This window comes from Heliangelus exortis, chromosome Z (assembly GCF_036169615.1).
Source record: "Heliangelus exortis chromosome Z, bHelExo1.hap1, whole genome shotgun sequence".
Lineage (NCBI taxonomy): Eukaryota > Metazoa > Chordata > Aves > Apodiformes > Trochilidae > Heliangelus > Heliangelus exortis.
The window spans coordinates 64503985-64528234 of NC_092454.1; the positions used below are offsets into that span (position 1 = coordinate 64503985).

General features: G+C 42.0%; 2 protein-coding genes across 2 annotated transcripts in view; one reads left to right on the top strand and one right to left on the bottom strand.

The window, feature by feature from the left end:
- Window positions 1-872, bottom strand: part of SUSD1 (sushi domain containing 1) — a 169223-nt gene extending 168351 nt beyond the window's left edge. Inside the window, exon 1 of the mRNA XM_071732191.1 lies at window positions 839-872. The gene's annotated coding sequence lies outside the window, so the exon portion shown is untranslated. The remainder of the gene's footprint in view (window positions 1-838) is intronic.
- Window positions 1-24250, top strand: part of KIAA1958 (KIAA1958 ortholog) — a 54619-nt gene that overhangs the window by 16915 nt on the left and 13454 nt on the right. The window contains exon 2 of the mRNA XM_071732190.1: window positions 14016-15276. Within this exon, the coding sequence (XP_071588291.1) occupies window positions 14127-15276 (1150 nt within the window). The 5' untranslated portion in view covers window positions 14016-14126. The remainder of the gene's footprint in view (window positions 1-14015; window positions 15277-24250) is intronic.

Below are 24250 nucleotides of genomic sequence, written 5' to 3' on the forward strand. Positions count from 1 at the left end.
GAGGTGGGTGGAAGACACTCTTCAAATCTGTTGGATCTCATAGTATGCATGCAAGTGAAGGTAAAAATGCTCCCAGTGTGGTGCAACATAGTAATACAAGAATACTTAATAGTGACCTGTTTGTTTTGGACTTGCCATAATAATAAATATTCAGCAGCTTTGACTAGAGCAGCTCTTTCTTAAAGAGGAGATGAAACTGTCCAAGTGCATTGTGAAAGAAGTCTTTTTGGAAAAACACCAGTAGAAACTCAAGAAAGCTGGTCAGGGCAGTCTAATGAACACACTTAGACTCTGTGTTGATGTCAGCACATTCTTTTTCACCCTTTCTCTTTTTTGTTTGGCTTCTGATTTATAAATAAAAGCCCGTGTCTCCCTCAGTATAATTCCTAAGTAGCCCATCTAGGTTCTCCTTTATTTTTCCAAACAAGACATGCCCAGGTGTCTGCTGAATTTACATAAACAGTTACGTGTTAAGAGAGCTGATTGGCTTCAAATGCAAATATATTCCATGATGATGGATGTGGTGGATGAATGGATATCTAAATGTGTGTTGAAAATGTTTACAAACATTAGATTGCTAATTACATATGTTAGAAAGCTCAGTGTTACCCAGACTGTAATCTCCAGTTACTCTTGGCATTTTTCCAGTGTTTGTATTTAATTGCTAATATTCTATTAATAGCTGAAAAGAGTTTTAAAAGATTAATATTGGTATCAATGATCTGGAATAACTACAGAGTGTGACACTTCATCTCATATTTCTGTGATAATGTTTGGTGTTGGGGTTTTTTGTTGTTTGTTTCTTTTTCTTTTTCTTTACTTTTTTTTTCTTCTTTACCGTTTTTTTTTCTTTTTTTTTTTTTTTTTTTTTTTTTTTTTTTTAAGGACCAATGGCTATTCAAAGGCTGGAATAAATACAGCCACAAGAAAGAATTAATTTAGTTGGAAACACTGAAACACTGTCAAGTTGATATAGTAAAATACCTTCTGGTATCTTTGAAACTTACGTTTTAGGAAATATTTTGGTTTATTGCCTGTCTTTTAATTGGCAAGAGAAGAGAAAGCCTGGAGTACCACAGATGGAAAGCTTTATATTTTATAAGGGATTTTTCTATTATCTTTGGAGAGACTAAGAAATGTATCTGGATGCATTTCTTGAATGAGGCTAGTGGTGTGAGGGATGTACCTTAAAATAAATTAGTGTTGTGATTGTAATTACTCTTATTCAGCTGTTTATACTAGCATGAGAGCCCTTCCCCCAAAGTCTCCTTTTGTTTACCAGTCTCTAGTGCCTCTGTATGTAAAACATGAATATTCTGGGCTTTCTCTGTTTCTTAACCATGCACCATCCTTACATCTCTGTGTTGTATGTGCCAAATCTTGCACAGATATTGGTAAGAACTGTACTTCTTGAAAACACACATTTAGGTCATCAGGGCAAAGTTTTGGAACTTGCCTCTAAAGCTTTGACAGATTTTTAGACACTCAGGGTCAGATTTTATATGTTTATATGCCTGCAGAGACCTCTGAAAATCCTACTTGGTGCTTGTCTGTCCTTTGATTACATGAACACCTCTAAGAACTGGGGTTTTGGTAGCCTGGGCCAGACAAGGTCAAAGGGGACTTCTCCATTCACGTAGGTTGAAGCCTCTGTAGGTTCAGTCCCACTGAACTCATTCAGAATTTGAAATGCCACTCAGAATGGCCTCCATGGGCTCCATCCCTGAGATTTCCACATCACACTGTGGCATGCTTCTCAGTTTTTCCATCAAGAGCAAGAGCAGGTCAGGCTGCTTATCCCATGGAGTTGCCATCAGCTTCTCACCTGTTTGTAGGTACAGACTCATGAGGTTTCCATCTCTGTGGGCACTTTCAGAAAACCCATCTCATTGATCTGAAAATAGATTCTGCTTTAAACCTTGGCTCAAATTTTAGGGTCATCTGAACTTTTTACTTATGTTTGAGACAGACAGCTAGAAATTTTTCAAGGGATAACATAAAAAAATTGGCACATAGTTGGGTGGAGCACTTCTAATTCTTTTATTCATTGGCTGTGGGATATTACCTAGTATTTCCTACTGGCTTACATTTGAATGCAAATCCTTGCTCTTACTGGATCCTCTAAGGGGCATCTCTCATATTACTGTTTTTTCTACATGATGTCAAAGTCTTGTCTAGGAACTTTATTAGGGACTCAGCTGCATGTGATCTGTTATGCACAGTTGGATACAAGCCTGTTCATGGAATAATCTGATGTCTTTGATTCTTGTATTTTTTTTCAAGTTGTTTTTTCTTGCAACTCTTTTTTCCAAGGTTGGTTTTTTTTAATATCTTAAAAAGAAACTGCAGGGCAGGACCTCAGTCAGATATTAATAATGTAATGATAATTGTTGATTCTTAAAGTGCAGAAAAGTGCATTGTATAGATAAGTTTTGGAGTATTTTTCTTGCTGAGAATTAAGTCCTTGAAAAATAATTTAATATCTCTATGTTAAAAGTGAAAATGTAAACCCTTAAATTTCAGCATAGAAAGTGGTATTTACCCTCAAATACCAATGTTGAGTTAATGTGATTGTTCTCATTTTCTACATAAAACAAACCCCCTTTTCCTGTGGTTGGTAAATAATGTGGTTTTACTGGTACTATTCAGCCAGATAATGCATGTTTTCAATATTGCCATAGTTACAGTATTCCAATTTCCCTTAGTTTAGATCCCTGAATTGAAAGAAATTCTACAAAGAAAAATTACAAGCTGAATCTGGTACAGTAGTTATTCAACAGAAACTGCTTGTGTTTTGCATGTGAGGAATAGCATGGTATAGCTAAGTTGTCTGAGGGGACTGGTTTTCCACTGAGAAGATGAGAGAGTTTGGTCTCGTTATTTGTGTGCAAGTCAACAGTAATATTCCTGTTTTCTTTCCAGTAAATCACATTCAGACTTTCTCTTAATACAGTTTCTGGGAAAATTAAAGACCAAGGAAAACATGTTGCCTGCAGGCTGTGTGGGCTTCATTCTTATTGTAATTCTAAAATTAGAGATAGTACACAGGCTGCATTGTAAACTCAGGAAATTATATGTTTTAAAGATTTTCCAAGTATATTGTGAAATTCCTCCATTAGAGAACGTGAACTGCAAGCTAAGGCAAATGGTAGCGTCTTTGACAGAGTGAGTTTTATGTTCACATCATCCTGAGAAATGGTGTGAAGGTGCAATTTTGGAACAGGTTTTATTGAACAATGTAAAATAGCCAGACAATGATACAAAAGGCCTCTGTTAGGTAAGTAAAGGCTAGATTTTCAACAAACAATCAGCACTCATTGTTGGTAAACTTTCTGGAAATTGTTTACCAAAAATGTGTTCTTTATTCAAAACCTATATCCACTAAATAAAGAGCTAGTAAAATATGAGAGATGGCTGAGATTGACTTCGGTCGAGAGCAAAACTGCAATCCAAGTTTGACTACTGCAAATGCACAGGCATCTTCTCAAGTACTCTGAGCTGTCCTGGTGGTTGCATGCTATAGCAATGTATATTGGCCTCAGGATTGTATTTTCACATCTACCTTGACACTGCTTTCTAAGTGTCAACAGTCCTGTTAACAAAGCTCACGAAAACACTGTGAACACTGGGTAGTCACCCTGGCACTGTTCCAGCAGTGCTGTTTGGCTATATCCAGGTGTTGGCTGGGTACAGAGTTCCTGATCGCTGTCATTTGTCTCCTCCCCAGAGCAGCTTTTATTCCAGAGTCTCTTCATCAAGTACTAGAGGTTCCTTGGAGTCTCTGTTTGATTATTGCAAGATCCAGTTCTGGCAAAAGCAAACCACATACATATTGCATTTGATCTGGGAATTTGTTTTGTTGTTGTGTCCCCCCATAGCTTGCTCAGAGCAAGGATGCCAGTTGGATATAAGAGTTCCTAGCACTTTTAAGAGGTGCTGGATTTCCAGAAAAGGGGCAAGACGTCTAATTCTTGTTTCATGGAATCTTGATCCCCTCCACCATGCTTAGCCCTTCTCTGAGGGCTCTCTTCATATTTTCCTATGATTTGCAAAGTTCTGGAAAGAACTTTAGAGAACAATGTATGAGCAGGCATTGCTGTGTGCGGGGTTACCCCACTCATGCTGAATTCCTTAGCCAGTGATGTTGGAGACAGAGCATAGTAAACCCCTTGTCCCACTGCTTTTTATTTTGTTTTTTTATATTAAATTTTGGTAGACAAAGTGTGAGCAGCAATCATTGCAGTGGTGACTAATCTAAAAATGCCATCTATCAAAGATAGTGATACAAAAATGATGTGAGTACAGAGGTGTATTTTGTATATTCTGTATCCCAAATAACAGGGATCAAGTGGCTGCAGCAGTATTATTCCTTAGCCAAGTCCAAACTCATGGGCTTGGTTCAGTGATCACTGAACTCTGTGGATTCTTGATCTCAGTAGGTACCAGATCAAGGTTGCCTAAGCAAGCTTAATGTTGAATAGTTTGGCTATATCACAACAGCTCTTTCATCCTGTGCAGTGGTGGTCCTACCTGTATTTGAGGAGTGAGCAACAGTGTAATGATGAAAGTGTCAGATCTGGAAACCTTCACCTTGACTTTCCTGTAGAAAGACCCTTTATGAAAAGAATGGTTGGGTCTGGAGGTTCAGTGTCAGACCCATTATGACTTCAAAGGAAAGTAGAGCCAAATTCTAACAAGATTCACAGCTTTCCATGGGCTTATGTCCAGGGCAGATTTTGCCCTGATCTTCATTCTTGATACATCTTATCCACTGTTGCAAGTGGAGAAAACCATGAATGCAACTGAAAATATTTGCTCCCTCCACACTTTCGCTCTGGATAACTTTCCACCACAGTAGAAACGAATGCTGGGATGAATTGTGAGTAAATCATTGTCTCTTGTGTGATGATGGAGCACTTAGGTTTCTACAAGCGGGATTTGAGCTGGTGCAGCTGGGTATTTTTATGTAAAGAATAATTCCTAATATATATGTGGGTTGGATCATATATATATTTAGTAATTTTTATCCAGTGGAGCCTGAAGCATTCTGAAATGCAAATGTAGTAGCTCAAAGAGAGGTGAGGTAAGGCTAGATTCATCCTAATTTCAGGAGTCTGATGCTTTAGCAGTTCAGTTATGAAAGACTTGGCTTGTGTGTTCAGTTCAAGGACATCTAAAACTGACTGTGTTTTCCCTTCACTGAAACTCTGCCATTTCTAAAAGTGCATTGAAAATTGTTATACGGGAGCAGCCTTGTGAGAACTGGTGACATGATGAAGACTTGGAAGTTCAGTCTACTCTTTGTTTCCTCTCCAGGCTTGGAATTTAAGATACAGCCAAAAATAATCCCACCTTTGCGTGCTGAGCACAGAGTTATGTTCATACAATAGTACATATATATACAATAAAACCCCAACAAGCCCAGACTGGTTTGCGAGGGGGATCTCATTCATTAAATTCTGACAAGGAGATGCAACTTGAACTGAAGGAGACTTAGTGACTGTGGAGAGATGAGACAGGCAAGCTGGATTCCACCAGTGATGCAAGCAGTTACAAATGCTGCCCAGAACTGCATGTTGATGAGGTGAAACCTGAGTGAATGCAGCTCATGGAGTGCTACTAGGGGGGGAGAAATTATTTCCCTATTGGGTCCTGGCAGTTCCTCTCTGTCTGAGTCACACAATGGCCACTGAACAGTTAATATAACAACCAGTAGATCCATACAACTGCTGGTGTCTCTCAACCTGAAGAGACATAGCTTTCAAGCCAGGGGGCACAGCATCCATCTCATCTCTCAGGCCTTCACTGCAGACCCTAGGGAGAAGTGTCTGTTAACAAAATGAGTTGCATTTCATTGAGGCTTTGAAAGAAAGTTTCAGGCTGCATTCATAAAATACTATATTGAACAAGCCAGATTTCACTTACACATTTACACTCCTCAAGCACTATGATTATGCTTGCCCTGCTCAGTGTTTTCAAAGTTGTTAAGTCTTTTCTGGGTTCAGCTATACACTGCTTAGCTGTAACCAGTGTGGAGTGTTAGTCTTTTATAAGATTACCTTAGAGCTTTAGAGCTCCTGGGAAGAGCATGGCAGAACATGTCCTTTATGGGATATGCAAGGGAGACACAAGGTAATAAAATGAAATGTAGCACTGCCAAGTCCTTTGACTTCTCTAGTGCTGGAGGTGCACAGCAACTGTGCAGATACATTCATCAACTGTGCAAAGTTCACTTTTCTTTTTGATATGCTCCTTAGAAGGAAGATCCTTCCTCAGCAAGAAGCAGAAGCCCCGTGCATCTCTCTGCCCTTCTCTGGTGATCCCGCTTACTGCAAATGAGGACAATACTGCAAATGATAAATCAGGTCTGTTTTCCTGAGTATTGAAGCTTGTGACTAGGAAGCACCAGCACAGAAGGCAGCTTGTTAGAGGATTCATGGTATGGAATTAACATGTCTGAGCAGTGATCAGGAGAGTCACAGTAAGACAGGGGCAACGAAGTGAGGAACAGGTCAGTCTGAGGAAGCTTAAACTGAGGAGTTTGCATCATGATGGAAGAGAGGTTCTTGAATGATGAGATCCTGCTGAGATTTGCTACATCTTCTGTTTTACTCCCCTTCCACCTGCTTCACTTCTTGGGGATTTTTTGATTCCTCTATGATACTTCAGCCATACTGTTCAGGTGCAAGGCACATATGAGTCCTGTTTTGTGGGCAATTAGGAAAATTACCAAAAAAAGCAGCAGTGTGCTGGTAGCATTACCTTTGGATTAATGATCAAGCTCCTAGACTGTTTCTCAGTCTGTTCTGTTGTCAGTTTCATTTGTGAACAAGGCAGGTTCTTGGGTGGCTCCTAATCCTGTGGTAGGACTCCCTGTCAAAACACAAGGAAACCTCCAAATGCTGTCTTAGCCAAATACCTTTTTTCTCAGCCAACTAAAAGAGTTTTACCAGCAAACAGGTTTTGCTGCTTTCCTCAGGCTTGCTGTGATGACAGCTGCAGTTGAAGGCATGCCATGCTTGGCAAGGAGAGAGTCTTCCCTGAAGACTTAACCATCAGCTGAGGGGAAGCTGCGGTCTCATGGAGCAAATATAACAGACAACCACGAGATTTTTCTGAATGGAGAACATCACAACTTGCCCAGAAGATGTGTGGTTATTTTTTCTTCCTCCTCTCAGAAGGAGAAATTCCTTCCCTATCTCAGAAAAGCTTCTTGGTGCTTCTCGCTGGTGATAGGAACAATAATTGTGGTTTTTTTCAGGGTCAAACTGGCCTGCATATTTAGTAGCAGAGCTCTACTGACTTCAGAAAGCCCAAAGTACAGAAGTTCTGAGACACACAAAGCAGAAAATGCACAATGGCTGAATCAGTAGAAAATTTAGGATGAGCCTAGAATTGTGGAGGTGGAAAATTAGGTTGTGTTCCTACTGTACATCCCTATTTATTTCTAAATCCATTCTTACAGAGCTAAAAACATGAAGAAGCTCATACATTGCAGTACAAGTACATACCTTGGAAATTCTTATGATGCTGTTAAGGTGAGAGTTTGTTTTTCCCTTGAAGACACCAGCTGGAAACTGTACAAAAAGGGATAAGGAAACAAAAAGGGATAAGCATTGCTTACACATGAGCAATGCTAAAGGACTAATTCTCCAGTTTAAGGGTACATGATATTGCCAAACTATCTCAGAAGCTTGCAAAACTTGCCAGAATTTGTGAGCCCATTGTCTGTAATTTATATCCTCTTGTTTCCTGGAGAGACATTAAATGAAAAACATGTTTTCCTAGCTGAAGGGTACCATGTATCAGAGATGGAGGTCTGCTTCTTTCCACCATGGTAAAGGAGGACACATAGTTAATTCATACCTTGCCATTCTACATGGTCTTTCTCCACCCACTTTGCTTATTCTTGTTTCATAGTCTTCCTTTCAGACAAAATAAATTCAGTAATATTTGCATTGACATGGAAGCTTTGTACTTTTGAAGTCTAAAATTAGAGCAAATTCACTGAACTATTCCCACCCCCACCACTTTGGATTTGCTGGCCCATTTGAATGAGTGGTTGTTCATCCCACTACCTGGGCAAGGCAGTGACATCCTTAGCAATATTGGCAAAGAAATAAAATACAGAGGCAACTTCTTTAACTGCACTGTTAGCAGCATTCCCTTGTAGGAGACAGCAGGGAAGCAAATTAGCAATGGCTTGATTTTGGGTGTACTGCTGGGGCCTCTGGCATTTAAGGAGTGATTCCGGGGGGAAGGCAGCAGCTTCTGATGAGTCTGCTCTGATGAGCCTCTACTTGGAGAAGCAGAAATACTACCTGTGATCCTGGAGTGCTGGCCAGCCCAGCCTGTGGGACCAGAGCAGGACCTGCTGGGGACCTTGGTGCCTCCTCTTGAGAAATGGCTGCTTGGATTTCTGCCCCTGTTGACTTCATTCCCTAGCAGGGTTAAGCATTTGATTGAAGCAATGCATATATTAAAAGAAGCCTTAATATTTTCAATTGGCTAAAATCATGATGGAGATGGATATTTACACCTGTCACAGTTTAGGCCCAGCTGGTACCAACTGGGCCTGCCCACCCCCCACCCCAACTGTGGGACAGGGAGGAGAAAATCCACCCAAAGGTTCCTTAATCCAGACACAGACAGGGAGGTTTGCATTCCCCAATTACAGTAGCAGGCAAAACAAGGCAGGCTTAATCTGGGAAGAAGAAAAGTTAATTTGTAGTAACATTGTTTTGAAATCCATGCTTTGTAAATGAGTACTGTCAGGCTTTTTCCCACCTGTCCTTTAATGTTTTAAGATTCAGGTTTTAGAGTTTTCATACAGCTGTGAGAGAAGAAAGATTGTTCTTATTTTTTAAAAAGTGATTTTTGCACTGTAGTCTTACATGAGAATATTGAGCCTTTAGAAAAGTCTCAGTAGTACTAACCTGGGGCTGATACTATTAAGCAGGAGTTGGTTCATGTATCCATGGCTGTATTGTTCCCTTGAACAAAAATCAATATCCGTTACTGAAATGCTAATAATCATTAGTGGTCATAGACTTTCAAACATCCATTTGTGTCATGAAAGTAGTCTGTGTCAGCTTGTATGATGCTGCTCCATGAAGGAAATCAGTTGCTAGTTGCCCGTGAGTCTGTCAGAGGACAGGATCCCAACAAGGTTTCTTGCCTTCATCACAACAAAATGTAGCTATCACCCTCCCTGTAGGTCCACCAAATACATGTTTCTGATAAGATGCTGCTGGAGGACACATGCTTCCAGCTGCACAGCTCTGCTTCATCACATTTTTTTCGCATTCATCTTCACTGCATCCTCACCTCTTCCTTTCTGGCAGTGCTACGTCACAGATTCCCCCATTTGTTCCAGAGGACCTCCCACTAAATCCTAACCAAAACTCCACTGCAATGCACACATGAACAAGGAGGGAAAGGAGGAGAGGCAGTGCTTTCTACCAGTGTTTGTTCATCCTTTGCATGGGATGAGAGAAGGGGTTCAAGGTGGCCACAGCTACCACAGCTACCACAGCTACTGCTGTTGCTGATGGGACTTACCTGGTGTTGGTGCTTCTTCTCTGACTCAAACAAAGGGCCTGTTCCTACTGCTGTGTGTAAAATCAGGAAGAATTTTGCCTCCGTGAAAGTAGATAAGCCAAAGTCCCATCCTAGAACATGGAAGAGGGGTGATCTTCAGAGACTGCTATTTTTTGTTACCCTTTGGTCACCAAGTAGATCTCCAGTCGCAAAAGCCTGGTTCAGGATAAGTAAAATATTCCTGTTCCCCAGTAAAGTGATGTTCCACTTAATGCATTAAGGAATCTCAAGGAATGGTTTTGTAACAATAATGCTTTCTGACAGAGCATCTATTATGTACACATTAGTCATTTCAGAGCCATGTTGTAAATGAAGTTGTAAAAGCTGAACAAGCCATAACATGGAATTCATAATGTAGCATGTAGATAGCTGCAGTGAATTTCCAGCACCTCTACATGCTTTACTCTGAACTAGATACTGCTGGGCACCGAACTGCAGAAAAATGCTATGTGCTGTGGAAGGTTATGGCTTCTCCATCTGTGATGCAGTTAAAATACCAGCATTATTCAGTCTGAAGCTATATTGGTTTTGCCCGCTACTGTATGATTTCAGAGTATCCATGTGAGTGGGTTATTAACCATGAATCATCTTATTGAATCTTGACGGCCTGAATGAATGACATATAATCTTTAAAATGTGATTTAGCAAACAAGAGCAGACCGTCAGCCAGCAACATGCTGTCTGGCTGAGCAGGCAAGGTTCCTCTTCAGGAAATCAGGCAGATAACGATGGATTTGCTGTGCTTTTTACAGTATGAGTCCCTCCCTGCCAAAGTGCCATTGTCAACTTCTGTTGCACTTGGCAAACCAGACATATTGCTTCTGAATAACTGATGTATTTGCATTTTCAGCCCTGCACAAACAATCTAGACAGGGGCAGTTAACTTGATCTCATTTCCCTGTGTGGAAAATGTTTCTTCAGCCAAACTGAGCTTTATCTCTTTCCAAGATACATCCCTGGTTTTGCTGTAACTAAGCAGTGCCATGTTTTCACATGCACTAGTATAGCATCTGAATATAGCCCTAACTAAAGCTCTCCATCCTTTATTCTGTTCACTTTCCAGATTGCCCTCTTTGCCTTGGGTGAGTATGGTGATACTCCTCCCATCTTGTGGTGTTTCTTCTGTGTTGGGTCACATTTTATGTCCACATCTTTGAATATAGAAGGCAGTAGAAATGGGGATGCCCAGGGGGATTTGACTTCTGTCCAGATTGATAGCTCACCTCTAAAAGGTTTAAAACAAACAAGCAAACAAATATGACAACTTGTAGGTGTTTCAAAGGGGAGCTTTATTGTCTAAAAGGCTGACAGGGTGGGACCTACTGCATTTATCATGAAAGGAGCTTTGTGAAATCAGAACCACTGCTGGAGTTTTCCATGGGCAATAATAGAAGCTGGAGTTTATTGTAGCATTTCTTCTCTGTGCATCCACCCTGGCTTGCCCTGCTGCAGAATCATGCTTGGCTGTTATGCCATTTTAACTCTGTTTCCTATACTTCTTCCACACTATCCAGGACTTCCCTCCTTGTCATCTTAATTTCAAAGATTTTGGAAGAATACCTGTAAGTTTGCAAAATATTTAGAAATTCCTATGTTAGCTCCATTCTTGACCCCACTGGTGAGGCACAGTGCCTTGGTGGGGAGGAAAGACCAATGGTGAGCCTTGTGAAGGAAATTGTAGGCAGTACTTTTCCAGTTTTGGTTTGCACAGGTCACCCTTTGTCTGGTGAAAGGGAGCAGGTAGGCAGGGATACAGACTGCAAAAACCATTGAAACAGCACAGAGCAAACACAGCTGTCTGCAGCTACCTGACAGGAGACTTGAAAAGTTTCACAGGAGATGTGAAAATATTAAGTGAGATGACATTAATTACAGCTCCAAGTCTTGTAGGTCATGTTCACAAAGCTCAGGAGGGAGGAGTTCAGGGAGAGCTTCCACACCAGCCTGTGCAACTTAGCAGAAGTTCCCTGTTACTTTTGGTTGCCTGACAAAATCACCAAAGGTGAATGCTCTGTTGTCAGGTGTGTACAGCAAGAGATGCTCAGACTTTGCTTTCCCGTGGCAGTGTTGCAGTTTCTTCAGTATCTCTTGATTGCTTTAATGAGAAGAAGTTCCACATGGGTGCTTAGTAATTTAAAATATGTATATACCAGGTAGAAATTGGGTTTTGAGTTGTGATCGCCAGTTTGAAAAGGTGACTTCTGGCAGTTAACACCTGGCAAGATAGGAAACATGGATATTGCTTGACAAATATAAACATTTATTTAATTTCTATTAATTTAACTGATCAGTAACCTCAAAACATTCTCAGCTCAGCCTCTGCCCAGCAACCATGAAATTTTGAGTTGTCTGAGCTTCTTTTATTAATGATTTTCTCCAGTAACTCAAATAAACTTCATTTTTAAAAGTGAAGGAGTAGTGTAAAGGCAGACTGCTTGGTTTTGTTTTAATAACAGTGAGGACCTAAAATGAGGGCTGTGTGTTGGGGTCCCTCTCTGACCTGTCTGTGCTTTCTTATACACTTCTGGAGTCTGAGTTACCTGGATGTGTTAAAGTCAGACAGAGCTTCACACTTGACTGATTTATTTTAGCTGTGATACTTTAAGGATCCTTACAGTATAGACTAATAATGTCTCACCTCAGAAGCAGACTTATGAGGGGTCCAGTATCCCAGTAATTGGGTCTTTGTGAAAATTGGAAAGAAAAAAAAAAAAAGAAAGATACATATTTTTATTGCAGTAGTTAAATATTAAAAAAATATTAAAATGCCTGGATGATAGGAAAATGGACATTGACTGCAGCCTAAATCTAGAAGTATGTGGAATACAGAACATTATAAGCAAAATAAAAGTTTAAAAATAAGTAGTAATAGCAAATGTTCCTGTGAACAGTCTCCTATAGCTGGTGATTTAAGCAGATGATACAGAGCAGACATGAGTGGCCCACAGACCACTGTAAACTGAGCATTTCCACTGTACCTTAAATGTTTTGTCAGGCCCTGGTGGCCCAAGAGCCCAATTTGAGTTCAGCCTGGGTCTGTCAGCCCAGTGCCTGATGCCTGGGGCTGTCCCAGCTGCCTGTCCCCCAGCCCCAGCAGTGCTTTCATGGTCATTAAGCAGACACCAGATCTGTGCCATTCCTTCTTGTATACCATCAGGACAATTTTGATACCAGGTATCCTAGTAAACCTCTCAGGGGAAAGAAAGCTACAAGTTGTAGCCCAGCAGGTAGTCCAGCAAGTTGCTGTGAACAATTTCTGTATTTTTAGCAGAGTTATATTTCAATTCCTTGCTCTTCTTTGTTTACTGAAAGAATGCCGATTCTTTACAACTTTTTTTCCCTTCCTTTCTTCTCATATAGTGAATTAAGCACTTCTTGCATCATGTTTCATTGTCTTTTTTATGATGATAAAAGAAATTCAGATTAGAGAAACAATTGCAATGTTTCATAGAATGTTCTGGTGCTTGCAGTCTTGTGTGTGATGAGGCATTGCTTGGAAGGTGTCTGTACCACCTCGGCAGGAATCAGTTTCTGCCAGAAAGAGATTAAAAAATTACAGTTTTTTAATTTTTATGTTTGGCCTGTATTGTAGGATTCTTGGTTTTGGCCTCAGAGGTCATTTGTCTTCTGATGCAGATTTCTAAAGAGTTTTGGTAAAAATGGCAAGTGTTTGTCATGAACAGAATCATGATTTAAATCTGGAAAAATAGACAATATGGTAAAAAGCAAAAGGTTAATTCTCGCATCTTAAGTAAGGTTGTGACTTAAACCTTGCAGGTCTTTTTAAGCTTCTCTCAAGCCTTTGGATAACTGATGACTGCCAGAATGGCACAGCAAAGTAGGAACTTGTTTATTTTTTACTCTTATGGAAAACTAAAGTTTCTGGCCTTCATTTTGGTGTCACAAATGCAGTTGAAAAAGAGGGCTTTGATACATTTGAAAAATGTGCATAAATTATATCAAATGTCATAATGTTTCATCAGGTGCAGGGGGAGTGTCTGAGTTGGTGTCTGATTGCTGCCCTGGTGTTCAAGATAAATTGTTTATTTAAAAATGTTACTTAATTTCCAAAGTATGGAGACACAGTCACCATATTTTGGGCTGCATTTGCCTGTTGCCACCCATTTACGCTTCAACTTTGCCACTGAAGTTGAGCTGATTCGTTGGAAAAGCTGTTTTATATTACTTTGTGCACTGCAGTGATATTCATCCTTGGTTTTGAAGGCAGGTATTTTGGAGGGAAGAGTAGGGAACAAGGCTGTTTAAAAGCAGGCGTGGCGCTGAGAAATGTGCTTTGGAGCGCATGTGATGAGAGCGAAATGGGCTTAGCTGAGCTTAAGAATGTTTCGTTGCCTCTGCAAACGTGGGCTTGCCTCGGGAGTGCTGAAGAGCGGGATTTTGCTCTCTGTTTGCAGGCGAGCAGCAAGCATGAGCGTGGCAACGGGTGACCAGGGGTGCCAGGAGCCTGTGATCTGAACGGCGTCTTCAGCCGACGTCCCAGCGGCAAGGCACTCTTGATCCTGACCATGGAGGACTGCCTTCATACCTCCTCCGAAAACCTCTCCAAGCTGGTCAGCTGGGCCCACAGCCACGGGACCATCTGCAGCCTCATCCCTAACCTCAAGCACCTGCTCTCCGAGGGGGCCCATGGCAACCTGACGGCCATGTGGGGCTGCAGCGCTGGCCATGCCTACCACTGGCCCCTGGCTGCCACTTGCCGAGCCGGCTCTCAGGAGCGGGTCTGCTTCCAGGACAGCCGCAGCTTCAACTCGGACAGCCCCAGCATGCTGGGGGTGCCCTCGGAGGTGCAGGCCAGCCCCCTGGAGCGCTACCCTGGACGGCCGGGCAAGACCAAGCTGGACTGCACCCGTACCCGTGACTCCTGCGACTTCTCCTGCTGCAGCGAGCCCTCGGAGCTGGGCGAGCCCGTGGAGGAGTACGAGGATGAGGCCACCCTCTTCGACATGGTCTGTGAGTCCTCCGTCACCGACGAGGACAGCGATTTCGAGCCGCACACGCACCGGGCCCCCGTCGGCCCCCGCAAGCGGCCGCCTGCCAGCCTGCCCGCTGCTGCCCAGGCCCAGCCTGCTGATGAGGGTGGCGGGGAGGTGCTTCTCAAGAAGATCAAGCAGGAGCTCCCTGAGGACTACTACATAGTGGCCAACGCCGAGCTGACGGCTGGCACTGACGGGCCAGCGCTCGCCCTGACGCAGATGTCCAAGCCCAAGCTGCAGGCCCAGCCTGGACCGTCCTGCCTGGGCCCTGCCAGGGCACTGCCCCAGCCAGCGCCAGGCCCCGAACCCGACCCGCAGCACCGCTCCACCTCGTCCCCCGGCCCGCCCCGGCTGCCCACACAGAGACCGCCCCGCGGCCCCCTGGCCTCCCCAGCACGGGGGGCAGCCAGTGGCCCTGTGGCTGCACTGCAGGTGCCCGCCACCAGCTCCAACGCTGCCGCGGGGAAACCTATCAGCATCCCCCTCTCCGCCCTGCAGCTCCCCGGCCAGGAGGAGCCGCCAGCCGCTGAGGAGACCCTCCCGGCCGCCCCTCCGCCGGCCCCGGCAGGGGAGGCAGCCGGCTCGCCCTCGGTGAGTGCCGAGCCTGAGGTCAGCTCCAGCCAGCAGCAGCCCCCCGCAGTCCCCACCACCACCCCTGAGGCCGCAGTGCAGCTGATGCCAGGTAGGATGCTTAGAGTCATTTTGGGGTGGCTCCAGGCTTGGCTTGGTTCGGGGGCAGGCAGGGAGGAGGTGCTGCTTGGCATGAGGGTGCCCCAGGCCTGTCAGCTCATAGTTCAGTGGGTAGAGAAGCCCCCTGCTTGGAAAGGGATTTGGAAGACCTGAACTGAGCAAAGGTTCAGGTCTGACTGAACTGGGGGTAGGTAGCACACCCACGGCCGAGGGGAAAGGAGGGGTTTATGGGTCCCTTTGGGTGCAGTTGTGTCATGGGGGAGTGTGTGACAATGTGTTGCAGCATGCAAGGGGTGGGGAGGTTGTGAGACCTGACCATGTGCATTTTTGGTGGTCCAGAAGTGGTCTCGGTCTGTGCAGCCTGGGGGTGAGGGTTGGGTGTTGCCTGTCACAAGAGTGATGCTTCCGGTGTAGGGGGACAGAAGGGCACAAGCAGAATAAGTAGAGAGAGTCTTGTGCTTCTATAAATCTTCATAAAACTGTTCTCCTGACCTGTATATCAGAGCAGCTTGCAGAGATGAGGACAACCACGATCTTAAGCATGAAACTGGTAGCACTTAAACCTTGAATTTAAAAGAAAAAATTTTTTTTTCCTTGTTCTCAGTGGAAGTACCCATCTACCATATCCTTTTTGGTTTTTTCAATCTCTCACTGCTGACATAGCTCTGAGAACAGATCAACATAGTTGAATGAAGAGGCTGCTAAAGCAGTGTGCTTCTGCTGAATGATTACCCCCTGTGCAGAATGATTCAGTTTTGGCTGTTAGTCTTCTGGAGTAGAGAAAATCTTGAGCAGATTCACCAGCTGCCTCAGGACCTAAGTGCAGTCAGTGCTGGCTTTGCTTCTTCAGCTTGTGAGTACTGCCATCCCAGGAAAAGGCAAGGGCAAGAGCATGTTTTCCAGAACAGTGCCAAACAGCAGAGGGGGTGAAAAAAATAAAAAAAAAAAAAAAAAAAGCAAGCCTATATACAGTCTCTATGGCAGCTACTTAAAGTGCTAAAAACAGTGACTTTAACAGCCTGGATGATAATTCAACTTGGACACCATGAGACCTGATTGAATGCCAGTAAATCTATCAGTTGGCAAGAGTCTGCTCATCTTGTTGCCAGATAAAACAGTGGGCAAAGTTAGATACCCAGTTTTGCAAAGTAAAACCCCGTGAAGCATTAGAAATTAGAAATTATCATAATTGTCTTTGTTACAGCAAAGCAGCATCTTTGGGACTGATTTCTGTGTGGCTGCATCTTTGACACATTACTTTGCAGCAGTCTCATCATGTAACATCCCTCATGGAATTCCCTTACAAAATTCCATCTAGTTTAGAACTGGCTGTTCAGCTTATATAGGAGAGATACAGGATGCCTGATTTCAATCCAAATTGCATGGTAGACCTCCTTATTCTGCATTCCTCAGTTTATAGTGTGTCACTGCTGCATATGCTTCAGCTGGTTACAACCAGCCTGCCTTTGCAACGTGCTCAGTCTCAAGTGTGCACTCTGAAACAATGAAATGCAAAACTAGGCAGAATGTGCATAAATGGGTGTAATTTGGAAGAGTGCTTTATTTTCAACAGATGAATTAGAAAACCAAACCCTCTCATAATGCTGTTGCCAGCTCCTCAGAAGCTGAACATGGTCAGCAGTTGTTACTACTTAGGGTTAAACCTTACAAGAATGGACACAGTGCCACATCTGGGCATTTATAGTTTCCAGAGCAGAGTTGGTCCATGTCTCATGTCTTTGTGTGAGAACAAAGTTGGATTTTTTCCAGATTTACACCCACTGCATAAATTGGATGTCAGAACCTCCCAGCACTTCTTACACAGACAGCAATGCCATCTCAGTACACCTTCCATATTCCAGATCAGACATTTAAGTTCACAGTACTCAAATTTCTTGTTCTCAATAGAACTAGGCATTTCTTCTTCCCAGCCTGGTATGGTGTTGTAATATGCTATTACTGTGCTCAGAGATAACTGTATTTTAATTAGAGTAGAATGACCAAAGCTTTATATACATGTCAGTAAACTCACTGATTTCCATGGAGCCTGCTCCTTTAGGAAAGAAGTGCTGGCATTAATAAAACTTCAAGTTGCAGAGAGGTGAGCAATATTGGCAAGTGAATTTATTACAGATGTGTAATTCTGCACAGCGAATTTTTTCAGATAAAATATGGAGGTCTGATGAAAGATGAGAGTGTGGTGGCTCATGTACACAGATTTTGTTAGATTTTTCTGTTCACAAAAAGTGATGTACCAGAAGTGGTACATGATTATATAATTTGAGCGATATTAAGTACACAAGCATGTTTATCTATCATAGGTAAAAATATTCCTTTCCTTAACTGATCAGAACAAGAATGTGTATAATTCTTCTGTGGGAAAAGAAAAAAAAGGCAGGAAAGAATTACACAAAGAGGAGCAGAGGTTTTATTAGTTCATAGTTTCAGTGAATGATTGACAAGCAGGGAATCTAAATTCTGCCTTGTCTGTTGCAAACTGTTGCTTGATTTTAGAATAGTAGTGAATCTCTGCTCCTGTCCCCATTTGAACTGGTCATATGATTATGAGATCTCTGCAGGAGGCAGACCTTAAGTAATAAATTATGTTTAAAGGGTATAATCCAATGAGCAGGAAATATTCCTCTTAGTTTTAGTTAAAGTCACGTATCCTTGTATTCTTATCTGACACAACTGATAGTTTCCATGCGTGGCACTTGCAGAGGCAATGACATTTTGAGTGAGATTCTCCATGAAATAAAAAGTATTGTTGATATATGTTAGCTTAGGCCAGTTGAAGTCACATTATACTTTTTGAATAGTTTCTAAAACTTTTCTTCTTTTCCTATTTTACTCTCTTCAATTAAACCTTGACTACCTGTACTGAAAGGGCTTTTTAGATGCGTGTGTAGTGAGATGACAAGGGGAAATGGTTTAAAACCTGAAGAGGGGAGATTTAGGTTAGACAATAGGAATAGACAATAGACAATAGGAAGAAATTCTTTAATTTGAGGGTGGTGAGACACTGGCACAGGTTGCCCAAGGAAGTTGTGGCTGCCCCCTCCCTGGCAGTGTTCAAGGCCAGGCTGGATGGGGCCTTGAGCAACCTGGGCTGGTGGGAGGTGTCCCTGCCCATGCAGAGGGGTTGGAACTGGATGGTCCCTTCCAACCTTAGTCATTCTATGAACGTGTATGTAGGGACTTTATGAAGCTGTTTTTGTGTCTTGAAAGTGAAGCAGCATCCCAGGGAAGATTGGTTGAGGTTAGGCACTTATTTCTGCTGGGTTTAGGTTTCCATTTTAGCATTGTGGAAAATACTGAATTACTTTTGTTCAACTTCAGCCTTAGTAAGTGGACATTCATCTGTGGATTTTCATATTGTTATTTACCACCCTATTAGCAGAGCTTTCAAGAATATATGTAGCTATCATTTAGTCCTGTATTCATGTGGAAAAAATGAAAATACCTGCATGTGATAGGAGACAGATTTTTGCAGTTGTGGCGAGCAGGGTATTTTTGCAATTTCTGCTTCCCAAACAGCCTCTTCTGTCTTTTCATTTTGCTAATAATCCTACCTGTTTTTTATGTCCAAGAACCATCAATGACATGGTAGGCTACATGAGTGGAGGTGGAAGGTGATTAAAAAAAAAATTATGCTAATAGGAAACCAAGTGTTGATCCTCAGACAGGTGGGACTTACTTTGTGAGTAGAATTGCTGAAGTTCTTGTAAAGAATACTTTCCACCTGAAGACTGATGGTTAAGTTGTGCTTTGGATATCTTGGGTCCAGCACTAGTCCAACACTATAAATGCAGGAGGAAAATGTTCCACAACGATACACTAAAAAGATGTCAAATCGATATATACAAAGTGTGCAGAGAATGCAAAGAGTAATGAATGGAAATGCAAAATAAAAAATCCTGTAAATGAAATTACGAGGGTTGTTGCTACTGTCAGAAATGTGGCACATATTCTGTGCTTACCCTCACAAGGCCATGATGCTTATCTATCATGCTTATCCATCATGCTTATCCGTTGCTGAACTCACCAGGCTGCTGGGTAGTGTTTTACATGGATATGCTCTCTTCTCAAGGTGAACATCCCTGTCTGTTTCAGGTGTTCATATAACATCTCTATCTGAACATGACCTTTATAAAATGCAGTGCATCTGAGGGTCATGTCATGTTGGTGTAGTGCTTTTAGGTGGAATATCTGTAAGTGCTTTTCTGTAATTAAAATAACTGGGTTGTCTCCCTTTTCTCCTCTTTCCCCTCTCTGCAATTTTGTTTTAGTTTAGTTTAAATTAAGTGGGAGCTGAGATCCTGGTGTGATCATAAAACTCATGGATTAGAAGCTGTTAGATGACTGTCAGTGTTACAAGAAGGGAGAAGTCCCCCACACCTTATGAACTGGCAGCTTTGACTAGGCTTAGTTTAAACTTGTAAATCATTATTTACACTGCAAGGAAAGAAATGTGTCAGCACACACATGCCAAAGAAATGCAAGTAAGAATTAATGTTTTTCTAAGAGATATATAAAGCATCAGCCATACATAGAGAAAGACCAAATTAATCTCTGCTGTAATTCTTCCAAGTACAGTGGAACTGTGCCAATAATGAATGTAACACAAGGCAAATAATCACGTCAAAGATTAATGTTCTTCCAAGAGCACTCAAATAATCACTGATCTGTCTCAGTCTTTGTAATTTACATACAAAGATTGATGGCTTTTGGCTGAAGTGACTGCTGAAACCTGCCTTCAGGGACATACATTGCTGGATGTCATCAAGTGAACAATTAAGCATTTGTAGGGATGAGACTGTCCCTTCTTTAGTTGGATTGAAGAGTTCAGAGGCCACTGGTGACCCTTTAGGTCCCATAATTGAGATACATTCTTGCTCTTAAGTGCTGAGATACAGAATTAGAAAAAACATACTCTTTTTTTTTTTTTTAAGTTGCCTCGCTTATTTAGAATATTTAGTAGTAAAAAATCAGATCATAGGTTTAATCATAATCAAAAAGAAGATAGTGAATTGATTTATCACCTCCTGCATTGCCACTGCCTTCTGATCTTGGAGCATGGATTTTACCACCACACTCCCATCCTTAATTATCTATGTCGAAATGTTGTTAAATTATAAGATAATATTTTGGAGGCTTTACTCAAGAAATTCTGCTAATGAGGCTGGTATTACTTACCTTTACAATATCGTAAGGGATCAGGACAGTATCATAAAAAGAACAAATTCTGACATGGCAGAATCATAATATATTTGTCTTTGTCACCTGGATACACAGCATAACAACCATTTTTTAAAAAATCAACTCATAGTACTAATAATTCACAAGTGTGTTTTGTGAAGCTGTTCCTACAGGAACCATTTATCAAGTCATTGCAGGAGAACACTGAAATGAAGACTCATCGAGTCTTACAACATCTTCAGATTTTCAATCTGCTTAAAAAATGTGCTTAACAGGATATGAAATGTACTATTACAGGATATCACATGTATTTTCTTCAGTGGAAATTCATTGCAGACACAGAAGGCTCTTTGCAGCCTTGAAGACCAGCAGTAATCTTGTCACTAAAAGGATGATCTTCTTGCTTTCTTAAATATTAAGTATATATCAAAGCAGGTGGGCTCACAAAAGGTGAGGCTGGGGTTTCTCTTGATGTCAAGGATCATGTCCCCTGTTCACTGTTGACCTCCTCTGAGTGGAACCACCTGCACCAGGCAGAGAGAGCTCCTGGCAGGACCAGTACTGGATTTGTATGTGTACATTTTTGAGGAAACTGTTAATTCACAGTGAAAGTAGGTTGGTGTGGATGGTATTAGGGGGTGGGCTTTGGGTTGTTTAGCTGTAATAAAAGCTGCATAGGCTTACTGAGGAATGTAGTTGCCATTCCATCTGCGGAAGCTGCTTGCCTGTAGGTAGGAAGGAGTTTATTCTGTGCAGATCTGTTGCAGCCACACCCCAGCAGTTTCTAAGATTTAAGTCTGCAAAGCATGCCAAGTTCAGCTGCTAGACAGCCAGGAGTGTTCTCAGTGGTTCTGAATAGAGGAATTGCATCACTGGGAATCATTGAGACTGCATTACGATGCATATTTTTGGTTCAAAGTACCATAGCACAAACAGTATTAAGTAAGTTGGTGTGTCATACTGGAACAGAAACTGCCAGCTTCAATTAATGGTTCTGCTCATTTTAGATATAGAAGTGTACCCCCTCTCTTATGTTAACCCAACATGAAAGGCAGGAAAGCAAAAAATAAGCACAAGTGAGAAGTGAAAAACACACATTTTTGCAAGACCAACATGATTCTGGTGCTATACTCTCCCTTTCAGTAGAGGCATCTTAAACAGACAACTGTTCTGTGCAAAGTGCTATGTTTTGTGAGACTGGAAGAAAACAAGGCTTCTGCTGATTCCAGCTGTCCTGACAACATATGGAAACAACAAAGGAAACTGGGCAAGTCTGTGCGAAACATCACTTTATTTTCCGGAAATAGAATATTATTTAACATGGTACTCTTGATCAGAGATCTATTTGGGTTATCTTTGGGATTGATCTGTTTAATTTTGAAGTTACTTTCATCCTTTGATTTGTGAGTCTCTCATTAAGAAAACAGGCAAGGCAAACTCTGATTGGGATCTGCAGAGGAGATGCAGCACAGCAACCAAGAGAGACACTGACCCTGGAAAGGCCTCAGAGAGAAACTTTCCTTTTGCATTTTGGATGGAGTACTGGAATGGAGAGAGGATACAGGACTTGGTGCTGTCCACTCTGGATGTGGCTGAAACTTCAGTAAATGTATCTACAGAACAACTATTGACAAATGGATTGGAGGTCTAAGCTTCTAACAGAAGCAGTAAACTCTAGGAAAAACTGTTTTCACCTATCTTGCTTGGAGCCATGCTTGGAGCATGACCTTCTTGTGTAAGGTGTTCTGTGAAGCCAAAACATTGTGGCTTCTCATTTCTCCCTTTTTCTCATACCTCAAATATTTCCTCTTAGTGAGTCTCGTTCTACTGTGGGATTTTTTTTGTGTTTGCAGTGAACCTACAACCTGCTTGAATACAGGAATTCTGGTTCAAATTTTTCCAGAAAGAAAGACAGAAGCATGATAGTAAATGTTTTACCATGGCTGACACAGCACAGAGCAGTGTTTATCATAACATTTAGCACCTGGAAGCACTGAAACATGCAGAAATCAATCTTTCCTTGATCAGGTATATTTAAATGAAGAATATGCCCATCCTGGTTGCAGGAAATGTTGCACCAGGCTATTAAATCAGAACACCACAAGAGAGAAACTGAGACACCTTTCCCTGGTGAATTGTTCTTGCTGGGGCCGTCCACAAACAGGTCACACAACAGCTATTTTTGACATGGGTTATTCTGAAGTTTGAATGTGGCTGGTGGCTTCTGTAGGCAGAGCTGTATTTTCATTTCCCAAAGGAGTCTGCATTCATCTGGGGCCAAGCAATGTTGCCTGCAAAGATGTCAGGATGTGGCTGATCACAGTTGTCTCAGAGGTGGCTGTTCCCAGGTCCTGCAGCCAGCACAGCACTTCCTCTGTGCTTCTTCTGTGGTGCTGAGGACCTGTCTGAGTGTTGTGGAAGCTTTGGCTTAACGTGCTCAATTATACATCAAGCATTAAGTGCACTTTACTTCTAACATGTACCTGTCACTTTCATTATCTGTAATTGAAAGTACACACACAGTGGGAGTAATAGTGTATGTGGTGTCCTCTTGGTTAAACTCAGGATGACTTTAGACTGGCAGTGACATTGTGGTCTGCTGTTGCTTTTCATTAACTACATCTTCATGATGAAAGCATCACTTGGAACCATACAGCAATGGATTAATAATATTTAATCACCTGCTTGCTGTTTTTTCCATAAGGAAAAAGAAATCACCAAAAAACCCCACCCCAAACAAGAAAAATGGAAAAAAACTAGCCTTCTGTTTTGTTCAGATGAGGAAAGAATTGCTTCTGAGCTGTGCTGACCCAGGTCACACAACAAATGCTGAATGTGCTGTATTGCTGCATGATTTCAAGCAGGACATACCTGTAACCAGAGATTAAGCCTGTGAAAGATGAAGATGTTTATCTCTCATCTTTCTGTGGTATATTAAGGCACAGACCCAAATGCAGTGATACAATCTGAATCAAAGTCTTTTAACTCACAAGCTGAATTTTACAGCTGAGCCTCCTCCCCAGGCCCCCTAAACCTCTCTCCCGGATGTTCTCTTGTATTCTTCCACAGCTTTCTTGGAAATTTCCAACTTTTTATGTGCAGATAAAATCATTGTTCTTATCAGCACAAAGCATGTCTGCTCTCTTTATCAAGCATAGCTCAGCTCCTCTCCCACGACTTGGTGATCAAAGGATCATTGCTTTTTCTTCAAGGTCTTCACAGAGTTGCCATTCTTAAAACATGTTCACCAGTCCCCACATCTGTTTCCTTCAATTTTCTGTTTACACTCTCCTCTCCCTGAACTGAGCATCTGCCTGATCTCTGCTTTACTGCTGTGGCTGGCCAAGGATCGCAGGATCATGGATGGTTTTGTATGGGAATAAATGTTGTCCACAACTTACTGTCTGTGGTGATCTCTGTCCTTCAGTCATGTGGATCTGCCAGTTTCTGGAGCTTTTTTCTGTCACTGACTCTTGGGAAACTGAGTACTGCCTGTTGTTTGGAACTTGCTCTCTCTTACTGTCTATGCATCCAAGAAAACAAATTGACAGACAGAAAAACTGTTCTCGGCATTACAGCACAGCGTTCACACTTCTGTGCTCATATATGCTTTGCTTTTTGCTTGCAGACTGCCATTTTTTTCTGTCTGTATAAGGAATTGTCATTGTTTCTTCTTCCCTGATTTCAGCTAGACCTCAGACAACATACAGTTTGACTTGTCCTATTTACTGTTCACTTGTACGGTTAAATACATCAGACTGTTTATT